Consider the following 24,889-nt stretch of genomic DNA (forward strand, 5'->3'; position numbering starts at 1 on the left):
GGGACTGGTGGCACCCCTCCCTTGCAGTGTGACAAAACTCTCATAAGAAAATGATGCTAAGTTCTTCGACTCTGTCTAGATTTGTGGTTTTTCCTTCTCCCACTGTTATCAGGAATGCCTGAAAATGTAGTATGGACTACATGACTACTGATGCCTACAGGGGAAACATTCAGTTTTTGCTTCTGAATACTTTTGTTTGTTTGTTTGTTTCCTTCCAGTATGAACATTATAAGATGTACTGAAACCCATGAATTTGAACTTGAGCTTGCCAATGAGGAGTCTACTTGGGTTCTGGTCTTTACCTTGATAACAATAAACTTTTATTTATTTATTTTACTGGGAATCTTTACATATCCTTATCAGAGACCACAGAAATAATGCTATTATTAAATAAATTTGGGGCTTCTTGTAAGCATTCTGCAGAGTCCTGGACCTCTTGGGCAGGATGAGCCCCCCGCTCAGCTTCCAGCTGCTGAATCTTCCTTTCCTTTTCCTCTAAAACTTCTTCCAGCTGAGTTATCTTCTCAGTCTGAAGGGAAATCTGGGTTGATAACTCCATAATCAGGCTCATTCTTCTATCACCTTCTTCCACAGGCGGGAGACTGCCACAGTACTCTTCCGGTGAGTTGTCTTCTAAAACAAACAGGAAAAGGAAAGTCTGAGCAGTTTTAATTGAATTTCCCAGAACTCAAAGAGAGGGAAGATGAAAAGCTTCTTTTCTCACGTTCTTAAAAGACAACACAGATGTTGCATCATCTGGTCAAAGATACTGAGAATAGAATCTGGATCCCACTGAGGGGGAGAGATTCTGGGTGCTCATGAAAAAAGAACTTGGAGGCCCCTGGAGAGGGAGCAGACTCAGTCTTTGCCAACTCTTTCTGATGCGCATTTAACTCCCAATTAACCCTGGGAATGGGTGGTCCTTGAAAATCCAATCTAAAAACAAAAGCCATCCCAAGTTTCGTTATCCCTTTCCTAAGATTTTTTCACAAAAGCTACATTCAAGTAGAAATATGCTTCAATTTGAATTTTAATTCAATGGGGGTTGGGGGGAGGAGAAGGTCATTGTTCCTTCTGGGAGAAGTGGTAATGAGAAAAGACTAGTTTCTTTAGCATTGGCAGAGCATAATTTGAGCTGATCTAGAAAAACTCTATCAGCATGGGGTCCCATAGAGATTCGTTTCTTTTAGGTCTGAAGGCTTCTGAGCATTTCTTAATGAAAATCACAAATACTTCCTGGACATAAAAACTTATCCTTTATCAATTTCTATCATTTTAACTCCCCAGATAAGGATAAAGCCCCGAGTAAGGAGGGAAAGGCTCCAATAAATAGGTGAAAGATTAGTGGCCGGCAGCATGAAATCCTTGAAAAGAAATCTCACCAGACCATCAAAAAATTTAGCTGCTGAAAGCAAACCTCATCCCATTAGACTTTAGCAACATCTTATTTAACACTCTCATCCTGAAATTTCCAAAAACCATTAAAATTATTTCTTGCATTATATAAAAAGGCAGATTTCAGCAATAGGAAGAGACACCAACATTTGGGTACAATTGTAGGAATAATAGAGCCAGTAGCATATAGATGAATCTGATGGTCTTGATAGCTAGTTGTTACAGTAGAAGGTTCAGCATTCACTCAATCCCCAGTGAGAACAAACCCCACAGCTGCACTTCTAATTGAGAATAAAAAAGTCTGAGACAGCTTAGCTGTGGTAGTCATGAAGGCAGGTAATCACCCATTTCTCAGCAAATATGACTAATTTGAAGTCATCAGTTTCCTGAGGGAGCCCAGGGTGAAAGCTTGTGCACTGAATTACACAGTGGGCAGGGTGCTTTTGGCCTCATAAAATGGATGGGAGGAGAGATCAGACTGTTTCTGCTCCTAGAAATTATTATTAGCAATGTACTAGCTTTCAAGGAATCATGGAGAAATTTTTGTTCTGAACATTTGAAATTCTAACAATAATATTTAAGAAATATATATATTTTTCTTTTATTACCTTTCTTTAAAAGCCATGAAAAAATCTCAGATCTCAAAGGAGCATTTAGTTTGTTGCCTCTGCAATAGGCCTGTGCTTTTATGCCCAGACTAGCGTTCCCGTTGCAGGAAAAATCCTGCAATAGGGTTTCCTGCTGCACTCTACCCCGCCCCACCTCCGCTCCTCCCTTTTCCCCTGGCCCACCTTCTCCACCAGCCCGCCCCGCTCTCCTTCCTTCTCCCCCGGCCCCGCCTCCGCTCCTCCCTTCTCCTCCCCCCGGCTTGCTTGCTTCTCCACAGCTTTGCTCCCTTCAGCATCTCTTGGCTTCTTTCTATGCTGTCTTGATATGCAAATTAGCCGCCATATTTGTTGGGGTAATTTGCATACTCGTCCTGATTGGTTGGTGGGCGTGGCTTGGTTGGTGGGAGTGGCTTGGGCGTAGCAAAGGTGCGGTCAATTTGCATATTTGTCTATTATAAGGTAGGATGGGAGTCCATATGGCAATAGGCCAGGGCCTCACCTTTCCTTTTACCTCTGAGGGCTGTGTTGTCCAATATGATAGCCACTAATCAGATATGGCCATTAACCAATTGAATGTGGCTAGTCTGAATTGAGATATGCTATAATTGAGATGCACATTTGATTGAAAAGACTTAGTTTAGCTTGGCCACAGTGGTTAAGCAACAACCTATGGACCAGGAGGTCATGGTTCCATTATAGGTTGAGGCACATGCCAGGTTGTGCCTCTATCCCCTGTGTGGGGCATGGAGGAGGCAGCCAATCAATGTTTCTCTTTCATCATTGGTGTTTCTATCTCTCTCTCCCTCTCCCTTCCTCTCTGAAATTAATTTAAAAAATATACATTTTTAAAAAGACTTACTTTTAAAAAATGTGAAATATCTCATTAAATTTTAAGGATTATGTGTTAAAATGATAATATTTGGGATCTATTGTGTTAAAATACATTTCAAAGATTAATTTCACTCATTTGTTTTTACTTTTTTAAAAATGTGGCTACTAAAAAATTTAAAATATTATTTGTGGCTCATCATTTTTCTATTGAATAGTGACTGGACTAGAGTTTCCTTTTATTTTTATTAAACAATTTTTTTCAATTACAGTTTACATTCATATTATTTTGTATTAATTTCAGGTGTATAGCATAGTGGTTAGGTAATCATGTACTAATCACTATGTTCCCCCTGATATTTCCAGTACCCACTTGGCACCATACATAGTTATTACAATATTATCGACTATATTCTCTATCCTGTACTTTACATACACAAGAATATTTTGTAACTGCCAATTGGTACTTCTCAATCTCTTCACCTTTTGCATCCAGAATTTCTTTTTGGACGACTACTCTCTGAGGCCCAGGTGAATGTGTTCCTTGTACATGGCTCTAGTTAATGTGTACAGTTGTTCTTTGGGAGGGACGAGGACTGGTCCTCAACCCTTAGCACATACATAGATGGCCTTTCTGTTACCCCAGAGGGTAGAGGCATGGAAAATTGGGCTTGGAAGAATGGGTTTTTGTATTACAGTGAATTTCAACAGAAGAGAAAAGAAAAGAGAAAAGATGGGAGTGGCAGCAAGAGGCAATGGGAAGATGCTAAGGAAAGGAATGACATGCAAGATGGGGAAACCTGGGCCCCAGTGAGGCTTAGGAATGGAGGGGTGCATCAGGAGCCTCTCGCCTTGTATGGGCCTGCCACCTTCTCTCTGACCTCTCCTTCAATCTTTTCTTTTTTAAAATGTTTTTTTTTTTATTATTAATTGTTTAGAGAGAGAGGAAGGAAGAGGGATAGAGAGATAGAAACATCTATGATTGGCTGCCTCCTGCACACACCCCTACTGGAGTTGGAGCCCGCAACCTGGGCATGTGCCCTAACCGGGAATCAAATCGGTGACCTCTTGGTTCCTGGGTCAACTCTCAACCACTGAGTCATACCGGCCAGGCTCCTCCAAACTTTTCTTTCCCCAGTTTCCCCCTTCCTTTCAGAAAAAGTTATCTCTACCAATTGGCACAATGAAGAAAGGGTTTACTGTCACTCCAGAAGGCAATCTGGTCAAAAGGGTAGAAAAGTTTGCAATGTAGGTAGAATAGTTTGTTCACCTAATTCTAATGATAAAGGGGCAAAAATGCAGCAGGTGGCATTCCATAGGCATTGTTGTCAGTAGGTCTACATTTTTGTCTCTGCCCTCCCAGAAGAGAGTAGTAGGGAAAGAGAGGCCGGGTGTCTTGGTCAGCTCAGGCTCCCATAACAAAATACCATAGACTGGGGGACTTAATCAACAGAAATTTATTTTGTCAGAGTTCTAGAGGCTGGATGTCCAAGATCATGGTTCCAGCATGATTGAGTTCTGGTGAAAACTCCCTTACTGGTGTGCAGATAGCCACCTTTCTGTGTGTCCTCACCTGGTAGAGAGAGAAACCACAAGCCCTTTGATGTTTCTTCTTATAGGGGCACTAATCTTAGTAAGAGAGACTCATCCTTTTGACCTCATTTAAACCTGATTAATTTCCAAAGGCACCAACTCCTACCACTACATGGGGGGTTAGGGATACAACACATGAATATGGGGGTGGGCGCATTCAGACTGTAGCACAGGGTGAAGACAGTTGCAAAGGAGTAGAGAAGGAATGTGAAGGTAAGAAAAGGAGAGATGGCATGAGGCCTTTGATTCCTACTGCACTGTTTTTATGTATCAAATGAAAATGATGATGTGAAAAGTTAAAGAATATATACACCAAAAAAGCAATTTCTCATAACAAGTGTATTTTACTACCAAATAACCTCTTTGCACACAAAACAAAAATATTTTTGTCTGTTTCTAAACACATTACAAATATCAAAAGTGTTCTAAGCTCTTCAACAAAGTGGGGGACTCCAGGAGTCTCATATCCTATTTGTATTGGAAATGACCCAATGCCACAGTTTTCCAGACTCTACCACTAACCTTCTCATGACCTGCTGTCTCCTAGTTGAGGCTCCCTAATCTGGAAGGGATGTGTGACCCTAAGGTCCTGACAGTGTTACATGCATGTCCCCAAATCTCAAACACCTGTGGTCTCCTAGGCTTTCCCTGGCTGCTCAGGTAGCCTTGCCAAGGCCATGGCCAACCTGGAGTGTGAGGTTTTGTCATCTGAACAGATAATCTTAGGTGTAACCCATACCAGAGGCTCAAAGAGAACCGGAGACAAGAGAAATTCTTCTCATCTGTCCGAGAGAGGGGGCAAATCTGATTATCCACAGTCAGAATATGAACTCATTAAAATTGCTACTGTTGTGGAGGTTTTCACAAGCACACACCATTTTTCATAAATTCTTCTTTTTCTGCCTCCAAGAGTGAGAATGAGGGCTTTCAGGCATAGCAAAGAGGAGACAGAAGGGGTGATGTAGTTGCACAGGTTTAGAAAGGTTCAGAAAGAGGATAGATAATTTGAACCCTCTGCCCACAGCTGGGCCAGGCTATGCTTAGTTCTGTAATGTCAGCCTTGAAAGAAAAAGGCCCAGAAGAAATTGTGACATTTGCCTTTGACCATTTCCAACTTCTCCTTCTTCATACTCTCAATACTCTTAGCAAAGAGCCACGTGAGAATTCTGTCAAAATGACTAAATAGTTCACAGCAGAACAAATTATAGTTTAAGGAGTATCTTAGACACTGAGAATTGGAATGTGCACTTTGTGAGCGATATGTTCCCATCTGTTTAGGAGTTTTTTCTACAACATCCCCAGCTGATTATTTCCTAAGTGAGTGGCTCTCAGACACTGGTGTCCCTCCAGCTCTTCAGAGGTCATCTGCCAATTGGAATCAATGAATAAAACTTGTGTTTTGTCATCATGCAGCTACGCACTGTTACAGAGATATCCGACAGGTGTGGAAGGCTGGGAGGGACATAGCGGGGGAAAGCCGGCTACAACTTGCTAATTCGAGAAAGGAGATGTGGTGGAGAGGCAGGTCCAAGAACCTATGGTACCTGAAAGCATTGCCTGGGGAATCCAGGAAGTTAATAGTTCTGTGTAAACAGTGATACAGTGCTGACGGGTGGCCCGGCGAATGGTTGGAGAACTTTTTTTTAGATTTTCCTAAATATTTCTAAAAAGGGTGTTGTTCCCCGTTTGATCCCTTCATTGAACAGAGAAATGCTGATCTAGTTTCTGATTCAAATATCTCTAGCAATGGGAAGCACACATGTTCCCAGTTGGGTCTCAAGTATCCTCCACGGTCATCTTCTTTCATTTATTCAGTAATTGGACACAGGGGCACATAGAGAATGAATCAGTTGCGATGGCTCCTACAGTCACAGTCGTGCAGGGAAGAGGCAACACTGAGTTAGGCCCCACAGGACATGTAGGATTTAGCCTAAACAAACACCTCTGCTGGGTACTCACTTGTGAACCCTTACTTTTCTCTCTGCCTTTCAAGCTAATGACCAAGGCTGCCAACTATTTACTCAAGAAGAAAGACTCTTAAGGGTGAGGTGATTAAATACCTCATTCTGCCAGAGCCACCCAGGTTTACTGTTTGGCCTGAAAGGCTATGTCAGCTTCCTCCTCTGTACAAATGCCCATCACTCTGACTCACCTACATGTTGGTTTTGAAAGCTGTGTATATTTCTCAGTAACCACAAGGGAGTCCAGTTTCAACTATTGTCATACTTGGACTTGAAAACTGGCACATCCTTGTCAAGACATTCCTCATTGCTTGCACAAAAAACAAAATGACAATAAAAACCTTCCTAGTTTTTCTATCGTTCTCTAGACTTTTACAGTGAACACTTGAGAATGGTAATTCTCTGGAATAAGTGATTCACTTAGTTTTTGCACAGATATTTTACTTCTTGGAAATCAGATTAGTTTTACTTCTTGAAGACTTCTCTACCTTCCCCCTTCAGTGTTTTAATTTGTATAGAGACCAGTCTCTCCATAGTGGCAAATGATTGAGTTGGAAGGGTTTTCGATGTCTTTCCACTAATGCTGCGAACACTTAAAATACATCTGAAGTTGGCAGGTGTTTGTGGATTTGGGAAAAACAAGCAGCATTATAAGAACAGATTTGATTGGCAAATAAGTATGGTCAGTTAAAAGGATTAAAATACAGTGTGATATTTGCTAGGAATTTTCCATATGTATTACAAAACTTTCCATTTCATAATGATAGCCATTCTTTTTGTTGTTGTTGTTAATCCTCACCTGAGGATATTTTTTTCGTTGATTTTTTTAGAGAGAGGAGGGAAGAGGGAGGAAGGAAAGAGAGAGAGAGAGCGAGACAGACAGACAGACAGAAACATAGATGTGAGAGAGACCTATTGATTAGTTTCCTCCCACACACACACCACAACTGGGGCAGTGTGGATTGAACCTACAATCCAGGTACTTGCCCTGGACCAGGAATTGAACCTGCGACTCTTCAGTGTGTGGGGCGATTCTCTGACCACTGAAAACACTGGTCAGGGCTGATAACCATTCATATTACAGGATTATGCTTTAGAGGAAAAATTTGAAGTGCAGTGGCAGACTGGAGCAAATATATATTTTCACCTAGAAACAGCCCAACAGCTCCATACCTAAATGCTTAAAATTATCTGTTTTAATAAGTGCTTTGAAGGGGACAAGATACTTAGTTGCAACAGTGATAGAAAGGCTGAAGCCCTAATTACATGGAGAAGTTAGTTTCTCTGGGAGCAATGAGATCAGAGAGCTTATAGAACACTTGATGCAAAAACACTTGGGGAAAAACAAGAAGCGCAAGAGAGACTGTAGAAAGCACTTGTTGCCTCAAGTTCATAGGGCCGCAAACAGATGCTGATGCTGTGCCCTCACCTGTCCCCAGAACCAGCACAAGGGGTCTGACTGATGTGGATGCTTTGAGGACTTGTTTGGTGTTTGGAGACCAGGGAGGAAGATAGTCACTCACCTGTAACTGCTAACATCACTCCGGTGGTGGCAGAATGCTCTCATAGTAGGATATGTGGGAGCTAAGCAGACGGAGGGAACTGCAGACTCCTGGCCTCCTTCCTATGTCACTCTGAGGCATATGTTAATTCTCTTGCCCAGCACATGTAGTTAAAGTATCGCAGTTGCTTCATATCTGGCCACCCTACTTCTGTTACTGCCCCTTCAGTCTGGTTGCAACTCTGCACGGAGAGGTCTCATTCAAATATATGTTGGGTCTTGACACTCTTGTGTCCAAAATCCTCTACTGATTTTTCATCTCAGGCAAGACTAAAAACCCAAGTGCTTACCCTGCAAGGTCCTATATGATTCTCCCCTGCCCCCCTTTACCTCTCTGACACCTCTCCTATTCCTCCTCTCCTCAGGCATTCTGCTACATTCCCACTGTCCTCAGCCCTAACAGACCAGGTGTGTTCCTACCCCAGGGCCTTCGTATTTGCTATTTCCTCTGCCTGGATAATTGTACCCCTGATACATACATGGTTAGCTTTCAATTCCTTTAGGTCCTTCCTTTCCAAAGTAACCTTCACACAATGAAACCCTTCCTTGGCCACTGTTTCCTGGTTTGTTTTCACTGACATGCTATTTCTGACTACTCTGTACTTTATTTCTCCCTTGTTGGTAGTCTCTCACCCCACACTAGGATGAAAGCTCCATGAGGGCAGAGCTTTTTGTCATTTTTAAAATTTGTTTAAAGTATTACATATAGTAGTACATATATCTCCTTTTTTTCCCCCCATTGACCTTCCCCCAGCCTCCCCTACCTCCTGTCGCATGCCCTCATCCCCCACCACCCCGTGTCTTGTGTCCATTGGTGTGCTTATATGCATGCATACAAGTCCTTTGGTTGATCTCCCCCCCAAAAAAAACTCCCCAGCCTTCCCGCTATAATTTAAAGGTCTGTTTGGTGCTTTACTGCCTCAGTATCTATCTTTTTGTTCATCAGGTTATAACGTTCTTTATTTTCCATAAATGAGTGAAATTGTGTGGTATTTTTCTTTCATTGCCTGGCTTATTATATTGATTTCAGAGAGGAAGAAAGAGGGAGAGAGAGATAGAAACATCAATGATGAGAGAGAATCATTGATCGGCTGCCTTCTGCATGCCCCCTACTGGGGATCGAGCCTGCAACCCGGGCATGTGACCTTGATCAAAATCGAACCCAGGACCCTTCAGCCAGCAGGCTGATGCTCTATCCACTGAGCCAAACCAGCCAGGGCTATTGTCATTTTTTAAGTGAATAAAGGAATGAAAGTTAAGTGCATATATGATAGCAATGGCTGGCCCAAAGGTTTTAATTGGTGTATCATTAGTTTGGTTCCTACATTTCCTCAACAGGCACATATTTTTTTTCACACACAGTTTTTCATAACTGCATATTTTTTTCCAGATAATAAATTGTCATTATTGTACAACATTGCACTTAACAACTCTGAGTTTAAGTTTTTTTTTTAATTAAAAAAAATGGAAAAGTTAGAATAGATCTTTCCCAGATCCGACTTAGATTCTATGAGCTATAAAAATGGTTCTCCAAGCTGGCAGCTGAAAGCTTCATTTATGCAGAGAATCAGGCCTCGCTGCTGAAATTCTGCTGAGTTGAATCCAGGAGGGTGTCTGGGAATCTATATCTTTACGAAGCTCTCCAGGTAATTCTGATGATCAGCCAGGTTTTTGCAGTTTACTTTCTGCTGACCTGTAACAAGGCATGATGAACTAAGCTTTTGGTTAAATCCTAAAAGGTAGGCCAGAAATCTCCCAGGCAAGTCTCTTCTTGACAAGACTGCCATCCCCACAGTGAGAGGAGAGAGAGCACCCCTAATACACTCCTTGTGCCTCTGCCCTGTCACCTGACATGGCTCAGCCTGTAAATGTTACTCGCTGACCAAATGCATCCATGGTCCTTCTGGCATCCATCCATGGTCCTTCTGGCATCCACTCCTCCTCTCATTAGCTTAAAGCTCAGCAGCACCTTGTCAGTTCTAACTTCCGGAATTATTTCCAGAATATCCAGAGAAAATGAGGAATGCTTTAGGGGGTGTTTCTGTTTTGGCTTCTGTTTCTGTTTCCCAGGGAAGGGATGGACGCCTTTGCTCATGAGTGGTCTGGAGAGGAGTCTCTCTTTTCCTCATCACGAGGAGTGGGTGGGGAAGGGAGAGAGCATGCCTTCGGGTGGAAGCACAGAGGCTCCCCAGCTTCCACGAGGCTAACAGCTACCCCTGCCACACAGGGAGAAAGAGAATCCCTTTCTGCGGCTCTGAATCAAGGGTTTTCTGCCTGGAGCATGCTAGAATCAGCTACTAGCTACTGTGTCCAAGAGGACTGGTAAGAACATTATCACAGAAGGCTGTGTGAAATCTTGGCAGTAGTGCAGGAGGCCGGGAGAGGCATTTGTGTGGAAAAGCGAGCGAGGATGTTTAAAAAGGAATATAAGTAAATACAAATTGAGAAGTTTGAAAAAGATGGCGGCGGAGGTTAAAGGCTGTTCTGTGGCCTCGCACCCAGCGAAATCGGAGGGGATGAGGTGTGGAGGTGCGTGGGTCTGGCTGGTGGCGGGGGAAAGGGGCTTTTGTTCCAAACCTAAGGGAGATTAGCTCTCCATCACCCTGAAACCCATCTTCTGGCGAACCCCGGGAGACCCAGATGCCTGCGGGGAGAGGCGGGACTCTTGCAGAGGTGCGCCCAGCAATCAGTGTTTGCTGCGCTGGAGTGCGGAACGAGGGGACTTAGATACATGGAAGGCAGAAGGACCAGACTCACAGCCATCGAGGCTCGCCGCACCATGGCCTGTTGGCGCCCTGAGACCCCGCCCCGCCCTGGTACCCGCCCCGCACGTCTTGAAGACCTGCCCCGCAAGTCTTGCAGGCACACCTGCGCCCCAAGCAACGGCTTATGCATGTGGGTGGACTGCCCTCTGGCAGCGGACCAGATGATCTGCTGTTCTAGTCGGACTGCTCCAGGGCCACTCAGACAGGAGGAAGAAACTACAGTTTTTGCTGTAATCCTTGCTGAGTGCCTAAGGCAGTAGCTGATCTACACCCCATTGGAGACCCAGAAACGAGGGCATCTAGTGGTCTGTGGGAGATGACACCAGATTTCAACCACGTGCATAAGGGACACATTCAACGGGAATATTCAGTGAACGCCAAAGCTTTGCTGCACCAAGACCCGGCCCATAAACGTGTCTCCTGCACAGCAACTCTTCCTTTATAGACAAAGAGAGCCCCCCCAGTGACACCAACAACAATCAAGACTTAACTATACAAAGGAGGACCAAGATGGAGGCATAGGGCGGAAGCCTGATTGTTGCCTACCACAACAACTTTGAGACTACGACAAGAGAGCAGAGCAGACACCATCCAAGACCACCATAGGGCTGGCTGAGTAGATGCTCTACAACTAGAATAAAAGAGGGGGATGTGGGATGATGCTGATGCCGGTGACCCAAAGACCACACTTTAAGAACTACAGCTCAGGCCACACAAAAGAACTATGGCTCAGGCGATACAACAGCGGCCTGGAATGTGCTCGGCGCAGTTCCCCCGGCGGTCTCCGGCTGAGGGGACGGCTCCACTGGCAGCCAAGCACGGACAGACGAGCCCCTATGAGACATGGGGTGGGAGACTCCGCGCTTGCTGACCTCTGAGTCCGTCAAGAATCTCAACGCCCCGGAAGCGGCCAGGTGCGCATGCTCGGCGACCAGCCACCGATGCAGACCCAAGGACCGACACAGCGACGCCAGACTGGCCCACCGCCATGCACCGGGTGCACCGGAGCTTCGCCGAGCCGCCGCCCGACGAGTTCTGCAGCAGCCATACTGGAGCTCCGGAAGGATGGCCAGGGGAATTGCTGAGGGGGGATTGATCGGCAGGAATTGGGATCGGGAAGACGGGGCCCCGCTGAGACCCGGGTGCGGGCGGGGTTGCGCGCCTCTGGGCTCGGGTGTGGTCACACGCCTCTGGGTATAAGTGAGGCCTCACATCCCTGGGTCTAGGTGAGGCCACATGCCCCTGGGTCCAGGTGAGGCCGGACTCCGGGTCCGGGTGAGGCCAAGTGCCCCTGGACCCGGATGACGCTGGATCCCGTGCCCGGGCGAGGCCAAGCGCCCCTGGGTCTGGGAGAGCCCACACACCCCTGGGTCCAGGCGAGACCATGTGTCCCTGGATCCGGGTGAGGCCGCGTGCACCTAGGCCCGGGTGAGCCCAAGTGGCCCTGGGTCTGGGAGAGGCCAAGCGTCCCTGGGTCCGGGTGAGACCATGTGTCCCTGGATCCGGGTGAGGCCTCGGGCACCTAGGCCCGGGTGAGGCCACGTGCCCCTGGGTCTGGGAGAGGCCAAGCGTCCCTGGGTCCGGGCGAGACCATGCGTCCCTGGATCCGCTTGAGGCCTCGTGCACCTAGGCCCGGGTGAGCCCAAGTGGCCCTGGGTCTGGGAGAGGCCAAGCGTCCCTGGGTCCGGGTGAGACCATGTGTCCCTGGATCCGGATGAGGCCTCGTACATCTAGGTCCGGGTGAGCCCAAGTGGCCCTGGGTCTGGGAGAGGCCAAGCGTCCCTGGGTCCGGGTGAGACCATGCGTCCCTGGATCCGGATGAGGCCTCGTGCACCTAGGCCCGGGTGAGCCCAAGTGGCCCTGGGTCTGGGAGAAGCCAAGCGTCCCTGGGTCCGGGTGAGACCATGTGTCCCAGGATCTGGGTGAGGCCTCGTGCACCTAGGCCCGGGTGAGCCCAAGTGGCCCTGGGTCTGGGAGAGGCCAAGCGTCCCTGGGTCCGGGTGAGACCATGTGTCCCTGGATCCGGGTGAGGCCTCGTGCACCTAGGCCCGGGTGAGCCCAAGTGACCCTGGGTCGGGGAGAGGCCAAGCGTCCCTGGGTCCGGGTGAGACCATGTGTCCCTGGATCCGGGTGAGGCCTCGTGCACCTAGGCCCGGGTGAGCCCAAGTGGCCCTGGGTCTGGGAGAGGCCAAGCGTCCCTGGGTCCGGGTGAGACCATGTGTCCCTGGATCCGGGTGAGGCCTCGCACACCTAGGCCCGGGTGAGCCCAAGTGGCCCTGGGTCGGGGAGAGGCCAAGCGTCTCTGGGTCCGGGAGAGACCATGTGTCCCTGGATCCTGGTGAGGCCTCGTGCACCTAGGCCCGGGTGAGCCCAAGTGGCCCTGGGTCTGGGAGAGGCCAAGCATCCCTGGGTCCGGGTGAGACCATGTGTCCCAGGATCCGGGTGAGGCCTCGTGCACCTAGGCCCGGGTGAGCCCAAGTGGCCCTGGGTCTGGGAGAGGCCAAGCGTCCCTGGGTCCGGGTGAGACCATGTGTCCCAGGATCCGGGTGAGGCCTCGTGCACCTAGGCCCGGGTGAGCCCAAGTGGCCCTGGGTCTGGGAGAGGCCAAGCGTCCCTGGGTCCGGGTGAGACCATGTGTCCCTGGATCCGGATGAGGCCTCGTGCACCTAGGCCCGGGTGAGCCCAAGTGGCCCTGGGTCTGGGAGAGGCCAAGCGTCCCTGGGTCCGGGTGAGACCATGTGTCCCAGGATCTGGGTGAAGCCTCGTGCACCTAGGCCCGGGTGAGCCCAAGTGGCCCTGGGTCTGGGAGAGGCCAAGCATCCCTGGGTCCGGGTGAGACCATGTGTCCCTGGATCCGGGTGAGGCCTCGGGCACCTAGGCCCGGGTGAGGCCACGTGCCCCTGGGTCTGGGAGAGGCCAAGCGTCCCTGGGTCCGGGCGAGACCATGCGTCCCTGGATCCGCTTGAGGCCTCGTGCACCTAGGCCCGGGTGAGCCCAAGTGGCCCTGGGTCTGGGAGAGGCCAAGCGTCCCTGGGTCCGGGTGAGACCATGCGTCCCTGGATCCGGATGAGGCCTCGTGCACCTAGGCCCGGGTGAGCCCAAGTGGCCCTGGGTCTGGGAGGGGCCAAGCGTCCCTGGGTCCGGGTGAGACCATGTGTCCCAGGATCTGGGTGAAACCTCGTGCACCTAGGCCCGGGTGATCCCAAGTGGCCCTGGGTCTGGGAGAGGCCAAGCATCCCTGGGTCCGGGTGAGACCATGTGTCCCTGGATCCGGATGAGGCCTCGTGCACCTAGGCCCGGGTGAGCCCAAGTGGCCCTGGGTCTGGGAGAGGCCAAGCGTCCCTGGGTCCGGGTGAGACCATGTGTCCCAGGATCTGGGTGAAGCCTCGTGCACCTAGGCCCGGGTGAGCCCAAGTGGCCCTGGGTCGGGGAGAGGCCAAGCGTCCCTGGGTCCGGGTGAGACCATGTGTCCCTGGACCCGGGTGAGGCCTCGTGCACCTAGGCCCGGGTGAGCCCAAGTGGCCCTGGGTCTGGGAGAGGCCAAGCGTCCCTGGGTCCGGGTGAGACCATGTGTCCCTGGATCCGGATGAGGCCTCGTGCACCTAGGCCCGGGTGAGCCCAAGTGGCCCTGGTTCTGGGAGAGGCCAAGCGTCCCTGGGTCCGGGTGAGACCATGTGTCCCAGGATCTGGGTGAAGCCTCGTGCACCTAGGCCCGGGTGAGCCCAAGTGGCCCTGGGTCGGGGAGAGGCCAAGCGTCCCTGGGTCCGGGTGAGACCATGTGTCCCTGGACCCGGGTGAGGCCTCGTGCACCTAGGCCCGGGTGAGCCCAAGTGGCCCTGGGTCTGGGAGAGGCCAAGCGTCCCTGGGTCCGGGTGAGACCATGTGTCCCAGTATCCGGGTGAGGCCTCGTGCACCTAGGCCCGGGTGAGCCCAAGTGGCCCTGGGTCTGGGAGAGGCCAAGCATCCCTGGGTCCGGGTGAGACCATGTGTCCCTGGATCCGGGTGAGGCCTCGTGCACCTAGGCCCGGGTGAGCCCAAGTGGCCCTGGGTCTGGGAGAGGCCAAGCGTCCCTGGGTCCGGGTGAGACCATGCGTCCCTGGATCCGGATGAGGCCTCGTGCACCTAGGCCCGGGTGAGCCCAAGTGGCCCTGGGTCTGGGAGTGGCCAAACGTTCCTGGGTCTGGGTGAGACCATGTGTCCCTGGATCCAGGTGAGGCCTTGTGCAACTAAGCCCGGGTGAGGCCACGTGCCCCTGGGTCTGGGAGAGGCCAAGCGTCCCTGGGTACGGGTGAAGCCAGATCCTGGGTCCGGGTGAGGCCATGCGCCCCTGGATCCATCCGGGTGAGGCTGGGTCCCAGGCCCGGGTGAGACCACGCGCCCCTTGGGTATGGGTGAGGCCACGTGCCCCTTAGTCCAGGTGACGCCGTGCCCCTGGGTTCAGCCGAGACCAAACCAGAGGGAGTCGGACCTCCATTACCACCATTTGTCCACCATCCAGAGCTGAGGGGTCAGTGCTGACATGTACACATAAGGAACTACTGGACATCGAAATTGGGTCTCAAAAGAACTGTTGGTCCAGGGGGAAGCTCGCTACAGATTGAATCATTTGCCTGTCAGCATAAATATTATTGCTCGTCTCACATTCAGTTCTTATTAGTATATATCTAGTGACATTTGATCTCATTCATCTAGAGGAAATGATGAACAACATAGACTGAGGAACAAGAACAGAACCAGAATCAAGGAGGCATCGATTGGACTATCGGGCCTCAGAGGGAGGATAGGGGAGGGTAGGGGGAGGGTGGGGGGGAGGGGGAGAGTTCAACCAAAGGACCTGTATGCATGCATATAAGCCTATCCAACGGTTAAGTTCAACAGGGGATTGGGGCATGCATGGGGAGAGGGGTGGGATGGGAATGGGGGGATGAGGACAAATATGTGACACCTTAATCAATAAAGAAATTAAAAAAAAAAAACAAAAAAACTCATAGACACAGAAAAAAAAAAAAATAAAAAAAAAAAAAATAAATAAAAAGGAATATAAGTAAATGAATATAGGCTTGTATATGGAACAGTGGCCACACACTGCCTGCTGGGCAGATTACAGTGCTGTTTTCCACCTTCTGTCTACACCACTGGGGTGAAATGTTTTACTCGGGTGAGGGTAGAACAGCACAGGGTAACTTGGCCCAATAGTTCCCTTCCTGGGCAGGGTTCCTTCCCAGTCCCTCCAGGATCTCGGATCACATCAGGTTATTCTACAGGAGTTCTTTGACAAGGTTGAGAAAAGACAAAAACACTGTTATAACAATTCACCTGAGGTATGGCAAGAGAAAAATCAATCTAAGCAGAAGAAAGGTGTTTTTTTGTTTTGTTTTGTTTTGTTTTGTTTTGGGGGGGGGGGGGTAGGCGGCGGGCAGCTCTTCTACCTTTTCCTTTTAGCTGGACTTGAAGTCCCCTTTGAATAGAATAATGAATGAGCCCAAATGACTGACAGCCTGGCCAGAGGCCAACAAGGTAAAAATGGATCCTGATAGGAGAATAGGAAATTCAAGAGAGAGAGAGAGACCTAAGAGATTGTGAGAAAGGAAGGAAAAGAAGAGAATAGATGAGGACTGTTTCTATGCCTATCTGACGTGGGATCAATATGGACTCAGGTCAATCGGAGGAATATGAGTAGAGGTTATGTAACATTATTTGGACTGCATGTTGTACTAGAGCATCTAACAGTGAGACTTTTCCCTGCTTTTCTTCCTGATGCACAGATAAAATGAGAAATGCCAATTTAGTTTATTTGTATTAATTTTCAAAAGATGTTACAGTTTTTGTGTTGTGTGGCATTAAGAAATAAAATGATGCTCTAGTAATAATAGTATTGTCAGGGTTAGTTATTTTTTTATAATGACAATGAAAATTGGTTGTTCTGTGTGCATGTGTGCTGAAAGATGGGATAAAGGATTCATCGTTTTGGTGGTCAGGATTTGCTTGTTTAAACTATGCAAGGGAAAATGGTTTGTGAAGACGGGTAACAAGTAATTTTGATTTTGCTGACTTGACACTGCTCTTAAATGTTCCCGACAACAGGACACTTGGGTACACTCATTTTTGTGTGCAAAATTTTGAGTGACAAGGACAACTAAACCTCACAATACATGGCTCCCTCTCTTCCTTAAATCTTTCTCATTTTCTTCCTTTTGAGTAGCTTTAGGACGATAGTGATAGCAACATTGAATTTTATGAGTTCCCCAGATAGAGTGCTAGGTCTAGACTCACTACTGCTTGGCTGGAGTTAAGGAGTCAGTGCATAAGATGTAATAAATTGCAAATAATACTGTAGTGACAAAGACTTTCTCCTTCACCAAACTTTAATCAGGCTCTTCTGAGCCTTGTCTTGACTAATCCTCAAGAGCCCAGTTGTAGCAAGAACCTTGCTAAGTCATTTTAGAGCGAACCCCCCCCCCCATCCTTGATACCTGATCATTCTCAATATCTGATGCAATTTCTCTTCTTCCACTAACCCTTCAGGTGATACCTGATCATTGTGGCCCACCTTCCTTCTCCTCTTAGCCATCTTCTATCTGTGCATCCCACCACTTTGCTCTTTGGCTACAAATCCCCACTTTTTCTTGTTGTATTCAGAGTTGAGCCAACCTCTCTTCCCTAATGTGATAGTCTATCCCATTAGTCCTGAATATAGTCATCCTTACCATTTTAACAAGTGTCAGAATAATGTTTTCTTTAAAAATAGCGGCTGAAGGATCATAAGAATTTATTTGGGTTGTTCATTTATTTTGCCCCAGAACATTTAAAATGATGAAATCAACTCCTGCTAAGTGGGATCTTCACATAACCCAGAACAAATTCTCTAAGTGTTGAATACTCCGTCATTTGAGAATGATCTTGCTGAAATTCATTACCGACATTTTTACTTATGTAAAACATCAAGTAGTGGAAACTCTTAAGGCTCCATCCATAATTCTCAGCAAGCTTGTCAGAGTACTTGAGAAATAGGGAGGTTTGGAAAGCAGGATCATCTTGAACGACCTCTGAATATTTGTCACTGTTGACAGGTCCCCTTAAAACACCCTTCCCTTCACTTCTGTAATATGATACTCTTCCTCCAAACTTTGTGACTACTCCTATGGTCTCATTTTGTGGGCTCCTTCTCAGAGCAATTACTATATGGAAATCCCTATATTCTTGGTCTTAAACTTTCTTCTTTCTCTCCATAGGTAATTTCAGTAGCTCCTGTGGCCTTGGTTGCAATCCATTTGTGTGAATGAGGCCCACACTTACCACTATAGGTTAGATCTGAGCTCTGGACTCTGCACCACTCCAATGATATATCTCATAAACATCTCAGATGCAATATGTACAAGACTGGACTCATTATCTACCTTCCAAAATTGATCTCCTTCCAGTGTTCACTAGCTGAGTAAAATGGCATCATCGTGCATCTATGTGCTAACATCATATCTGAGATTTACATTGGATTCCTCCTTTGCTCTTCCATGCTCTTCCATCCATCTTATTATAGAGTCCTGTTGATTTAAACTTATCTAATAGGGTCCATACCCATTAGGTCAGGCACCTGCAAAATCCTTCACCTCTGTGCTTTGTAATTCTCATTCAAAAATTACATTCTTAATCTTTCAAGGGTACTATTATTGTTGTTGTTAATCCTCACCTGAGGATATTTTTTTTTCAATTGATTTTTAGAGAGAGTGGAATGGAGGGAAGGGGGGGAAAGAAAGAGAGAAAGAGAAACATCCATGTGAGAGACACATTATTTGGTTGCCTCCTGCACATGTCCTGACCAGGGTCAGGGGTCAAACCTGAAACCCAGGTATGTGTCCTTGACCCAGAATCAAACCTGAGACCCTCAGTCTGTGGGCTTATGCTCTAACCACTGAGAAAACTGTCCAGGGCTGGGGTACTATTTTATTAAGGACTTTCTCAAACTCCATTATTTCCTCCCCAGCTTTAGTCACATTATAAAAATAGTAATTTGTCATAAGAAACTAACAAGCTTGTGAGGACCACTTATCAGATGACACAAATGGGCTTTAGAGTGGCCACTTGAGTGCTTGGACATTCATTGAGCACTTGGACATACAGGGTTCAATTCAGAAGAGATCAAGGGGAAGTAGGTTGTAGAGAAGGATACATAAAAGTGGATTAAGTGCATGAGAAGAAATAGCAGAGTCAAAGTGGGTAAAAAAGCATCAAAGTGGGAGGGCCCTTGCGCACTTGACAGAAATTGCTCACAGAAACCAACACTGCTTATCAATGTTACCTCCTCTGTAGGTAATCATATCTAACTTTTTAAAAAATAATTAACTCTTTCCCTTTTATTTTGTGCAACTTGCTGTTACTTTAAGTTTTATAGTAATAAGACAACAGTAAAAACTGACTCAGAAATGGATGAGGGCCAGGGATGTCTCTGCTACGTTGCTAAATGGGCAACATAAAAATGCCCTGTTCTTGAGGACAGCCTATGGAACACAGTCCTTTCCATTCCTCCTCCCAGTGAAATGCCATTCCAATTTTATCAGTTGATTACATATTTTTTTGAAATTTCAACATGTAATTCAAAAGATAATTAAAAAGCGATGGAGAAATTTCCTAAGAGGGAACGCAAACAAGCTTTTCTTTATGTAGAAAATCTTCTAATATTTGGTATAAGCATTAATTTTCATAGATGGTTTCCCATTAGTTACATACTTGACCATATAAATTATATGCTTCAAGAACATTGTTAACCTTTTGCACTCGAATGTCGAGTGTGACTCCATGTGGTTAGCATCGGTAGCAGCTCTTTGAATGTATCAATAATTTGAAATATAAAAAAATCCAAATAAATAAGTTTGTATGAAAAGAAACTCCAGTTTTTTATTCTACTGCCGTGTTTTGTAAAATCTGGATTTAAAAAATTAAATCCCGAGTAGAATAAAGGAATCGAGAAAAAAGCAAGCGAGTGCAAAGGGTTAAAGCTAAGTAAAGAAGTTCTTTTTTGGTTGAGCTTAAATCTAATGCACTTTAGAGAAGCACAAAATATTGTCTAGGACAGCAGTCGCCAACCAGTGGTCCATGGACCACTGATCGTCTGTGAGGTCTGAAAGGTTGGCAACTGCTGGTCTAGGAGATTAAGTACAATACTCAGCAAAAGGCTTCCAGGCTTATACTGGGAAGTTTCGTTGTATGTATTTTGAACATATTATATAAAAATATGAGAAAAATATTTATAATTTTAGAGTTGTCAAAGAACTTCTATAACTATGGTTTTCCTTTTTCTATAGCCCCTTCTTTTTAATCTGTATATATAAAAGCCTAAGTGACTGTTATGACTGGAACAACCGGTCGACCAGTCGCTATGATGCGCACTGACCACCAGGGGGTGGACACTCAATGCAGGAGCTGCCCCCTTGTGGTCAATGTGCTCCCACAGCCAACCTCCCACGGCCTCTCCTCCCCAGCCGGTCCCCCTGATGGCCCTGATCGCCGGCCAGGCCAAGGGACCCCACCTATGCATGAATTTGTGCACTGGGCCTCTAGTTATAATCATAAGACAAGAGGTAAAGAGTGGAAGAAAGGGAAGTGAGGAAAGAAATGAATACTTACAGAGCTCCTACTTTATGACATTTTACTAAAAACTTGTTTAGCAATCACACTAAAACAGAGTAAATGCTTATATCATATATCTATTATTATGACCAATAGTACCCAAATTCTTACATAAGAGTGGGTCTGGCCTGGCCAGCTTGGCTCAGTGGTTGAGCATGGTTGAGTATTGATCTTTGAACCAAGAGGTCATGGTTCTATTCCCAGTCAGGGCACATGCCCGGGTTGTAGACTTGATTCCCAGTAGGGGGAGTGCTGGAGGCAGCCAATCAATGATTCTTTCTCATCATTAATGTTTCTATATCTCTCTCCCTCTCCCTTCCTCTCTGAAATCAATAAAAATGTTATTATTATTATTTTTTTAAAAACAGCGGGTCTGAAATGTGTAGGCTGCTTTTCAACTTCATACCACCCCCTCCCTAGTGTCAGGTATCCACGTAAGCCTATGTAATTTTTGTTGCATCAACATATTCTCCTGGTCTTGGGTTATAGCATATCCATGGGGGTCATATTCTAAGTATTTCTCAATTGTTTATGAAATATTTCTGAATAAAACAACAGGTTAGGTGTCTCATTCTTTTTTGTTTCTAACTATTATTAAGTTCTGAACTAGAAAATGCTAAGGTAATAGGAATCTTAAGAATTGGCAGCAGGATTACCATTAAGACTTGTGGGCATTTGTTCTGGCTACTTTCCAAGATGATCCTCCCAGTGTCTTCTGGTTCTAGCCACCTGGATAAACAAAGGCTTAGGGACACATTAATTTTCAGCAGACTAAGGTTTCAGTTTTGTCTTTGGTTTAAGATATAGGAATTGTTTAAATTTAATCTGCATTACGTATTAATTGGTCAATTCTATTCTTTCAACCACTTAAACCTTCAAATAAGAAAGTGTGCCTAAAATTGTTAAAAGTATCTTTTTTTTTTTTTAAAGACTCAGATTGGGTTTAGTCAATCAACTAAGGTGAACTTTTACTTGCAGTTGGCCTCAAAGAATCAGTATCATTTGTGACTATGTCAGTCAGAGTGATTTCAACTCCACATAACAGGACAAGTGACTATCAGCAACTTAGACAATAAGGAGTCTATTATTGCACTGGGTGAAGTTGGGGGAATTCCAGGCTTAGCTCATTCTGTGGCTCAAGAAAGCCAGGTTGGCTTTGTTAGATTCTCTTGTTTTTCTCTATTTGTTGAGGTGGCTATATTCTTCACAGGGCATTGTCTAAAAGTTGAAAGAGAAAGGAAAGTTTTGTCTCATCTCCCCATGAAGATTTAGGAAAGCTTCTATGATGATCACAGCAGAATTTACTATATATATATATATATATATATATATATATATATATATATATATATATATATTCATATTCTATGGTTATATTATATTCCTAAAGCAGCCCTTGACAAGGTAATAGAATCACCACGATTGGTTAAAACTAATAAACATTAACATTCTGGGGTGGGTGGGGAGGATGCCTGAAATACATTATATGACTAAATTATGAATACAATTGGGATTCTTATTAAAAAAAATAGTGTCTTTTGTGTAGGTGACTATCAGTCTGCCATTGTGAACAAAACTGTTTTTATACAAAATGCCAATAATAGAGGGTCATTCACTACCATTTTTGTTGCCAAAAAAACCTGGAAGCCCAACTCTAAATGGCCTAAGCAATAAAGAGAACAAAATTGAGATAGGGCTAGTTTCAGGCAAGACTTGAACCAGTAGATAGACCCAGTTAAACAACTGAAGGTTTTTTGGACTCTCTGCTCTTTCTTTACAATATCAGCTTCTTTCTAAGCCTGGTACTATTCTGGTAGCCAGATGATGCCACTGTCTTCCAGGGATAAACCTCCTTCTTTCTATCTAGTGTCGAAGAATGTCCTTAAATATCCACTACAGAAAAAAATAGGAGGCTTTTCTTTCCCATAAGCTTCCATAAATATTCCTCACAGTCCATTGGCTCTAGACAAAGAAATAGAATAACCATGATTGGTTAAGACTAATACACATTAACATTCTGGGATAGGTGAGGCAGATTATATTAGATTATAAACTAATCTCTGAACCAATGGATGGGATATGCAATTGATGTTGAAGCTTATAACATTGTAATCATTTAAACAGTAATTTTCTTTTTTATATATCTGTTTTTATTGAACTTATTGGGGTGACTATTTAATAAAATTATATAGGTTTCAGCCGAAACCGGTTTGGCTCAGTGGATAGAGCGTCGGCCTGCGGACTGAAGGGTCCCAGGTTCGATTCCGGTCAAGGGTATGTACCTTGGTTGCGGGCACATCCCCAGTAGGGGGTGTGCAGGAGGCAGCTGATCGATATTTCTCTCTCATTGATGTTTCTAACTCTATCCCTCTCTCTTCCTCTCTGTAAAAAATCAATAAAATATATTTAAAAAAATTATATACGTTTCAGGGGTACAATCCTGTAATACATCATTTGTATATCATATTGTGTGTTCACCACCCCAAGACAAGTTTCCTTCCATCTCCATTTATCTCCTCTTTACCCTCTACTACCTCCCCTCACCCCCCTTTCCCTCTGGTAATCACAATACTGTTACCAGTGTCTGAGGTTTTTGTTTTGTTCCTTCCCTCTTCCCCCAACCCCCGTCACTTAATCCCTTCACCTTTTTTCATCCAGCCCTATAGCCCCTTCCTCTCTGGCAGCTGTCAGTCTGTTCTCTCTATCTATGAGTCTGTTTCTATTTTGTTTGTATAACAGTAATTTTCTGACAGAAGTGAAAGGAAGTCAGGAAGAGAAGTGAATGAATGAATGAATAATGAATAAAGAAAGATATCTTCCAATTATTATGAATTTCATATTGTAGACATTTTGCTAATAAGAGTTTCAATAAACTGAATAATTCTTGTCTGGAAGATAGCTTAATGTAAAGCAAATAATAAGAATCAAATCTATAGGAAACATGTAATAAAAGCTACACCAGTAACAAAATTCTAGCGGAATAAGAAGATGATAATTTTGAATACTATTTATTGGTTTTGAAAAAGATTAAGAAGTTATTTATTGTGACATTTTGATATTGGGGAAATTGAATTAATTTTTTTTTTTGGCTAAAGAACTCACACAGAATTCAATTAGTTTAGGTTCAAATTTGGCTCTGATATTTGTTTTTCATTTGAAGAGACTTTTTAAATCTAAGAAGGAATATTTTTAGTAGCATGTATTGTTTAGTGCATAGTGATGTTTAATGCCAGAATGTCAACATTTCCAAAATGGCTACTGTATACATCACAAAGTAAACTTATATATATAATTAATAGTATCTAATTAATAGTACCTAAGAGCCAGGAAGTGAATTATATGATTCAGTATGAGAAGAAAGGGCAGCTTCCAAAAGATGCAAGAGGAAGGTTCAGGGCCTACACATACATGGATGGCCACTACAATAATTTCCTAAAGTCTTGGTCAAATCATTCCCTCTGTGTGTCTGCCTCTTTATTTATAAAATAAAAATATGAACCTATGTAATCAATGAAAATTTTTCTATAATTCTATAATTTTACTAGGGACTTTGAACTTCTGGGCATATAGTCTAAACTATTTTGGTACTTAACATACTGTATTGTGTTGTTAGTTTACATGTTGGCACTTAACCTTTGTATACCTGGTATAACAACCCATTAGACATCTAAATTGCCCAGTAGTGGGTTCATAATAAGTGCTGGATTCTTGCTGAGTTAAATTGGAGACAATGATGATGATTGAGACTCTGTCTTCTTCAGCAAATGGTGGGTAGGAGTGAACAGTTTATTGAGTATCCATCTGATGTCACTATGACCCCAAATATCGGGAAACAACCAAAAAGGACGAAAGGTGGGCAGAAATAACTTGGTTAATACTTTGTAGGCTTTTTTAGCTTCCTGGAAACTATGAGCCCTATTGATGATAAACCACTAAGTTACATATATGCACATGAGTGAAATTCTCAAGTAGGAATTTTAATTAAAATGGAAAAGATTCTTACAATTGGTTTAATGTTAATAATTTGTATAATAAATGTTTGAAAAGCCAATAAGATAGCATAAATCCTCAAATCATCATCTGTCTGGAAGGATGGTATAGGTGTGCAGATGTGTGTGTCTCTGCATGTGTAAATGTTGTCTGTGTGGTCCAAGAATATCCAGAGAGGAAGTAGATAATGTGACACAGAAAGTAACAGAGGGTAAGTCCAGATAAAGGATTCAATGGGGAATCCTTTATGTGAACTTACCCCACCTGAAAGTTGCACACTGTCAAAATGGCCCACCCTGCTCCTGCAGCACAGGATAGAAGAAACAAAGGTACAGAAAGAAAGAGGGAGAGAGGGAGAGGGAGATGTAGGGAGGCAGCGTTGAGGGAAAAGCTACAGGAATGAGCAATCCTTGGGCAATTTTACGAGGATGCTTTGAAAAATAGTGATTCCCAGAACTGTCTTATGCAATTGTAATGTAGAATTCTATGTCTAATTTCAGTGAGAAAAACTTTGTGCTTTGCGGGAGAATGTTGAACAACTGCTGATAGATGGAGAATTCTCTG

At 45.1% G+C, this 24,889-nt stretch overlaps 1 protein-coding gene across 2 annotated transcripts in view; it reads right to left on the reverse strand.

The window, feature by feature from the left end:
• Window positions 1–295: 295 nt before the first annotated feature.
• The window catches only part of CCDC192 (coiled-coil domain containing 192), a 209,173-nt gene continuing 184,579 nt past the window's right edge, over window positions 296–24,889 (reverse strand). The window contains exon 7 of one of the 2 annotated variants that reach the window (XM_028145174.2): window positions 296–633. In XM_028145174.2, the coding sequence (XP_028000975.2) occupies window positions 347–633 (287 nt within the window). In that variant the 3' untranslated portion in view covers window positions 296–346. Of the gene's footprint in view, window positions 634–9,440; window positions 9,640–24,889 lie in introns of those variants that run through there. The other variant, XM_054714936.1, reaches the window with a different exon arrangement.

The sequence above is a fragment of the Eptesicus fuscus genome, chromosome 4 (genome assembly GCF_027574615.1).
Source record: "Eptesicus fuscus isolate TK198812 chromosome 4, DD_ASM_mEF_20220401, whole genome shotgun sequence".
Taxonomy (NCBI): Eukaryota; Metazoa; Chordata; class Mammalia; order Chiroptera; family Vespertilionidae; genus Eptesicus; species Eptesicus fuscus.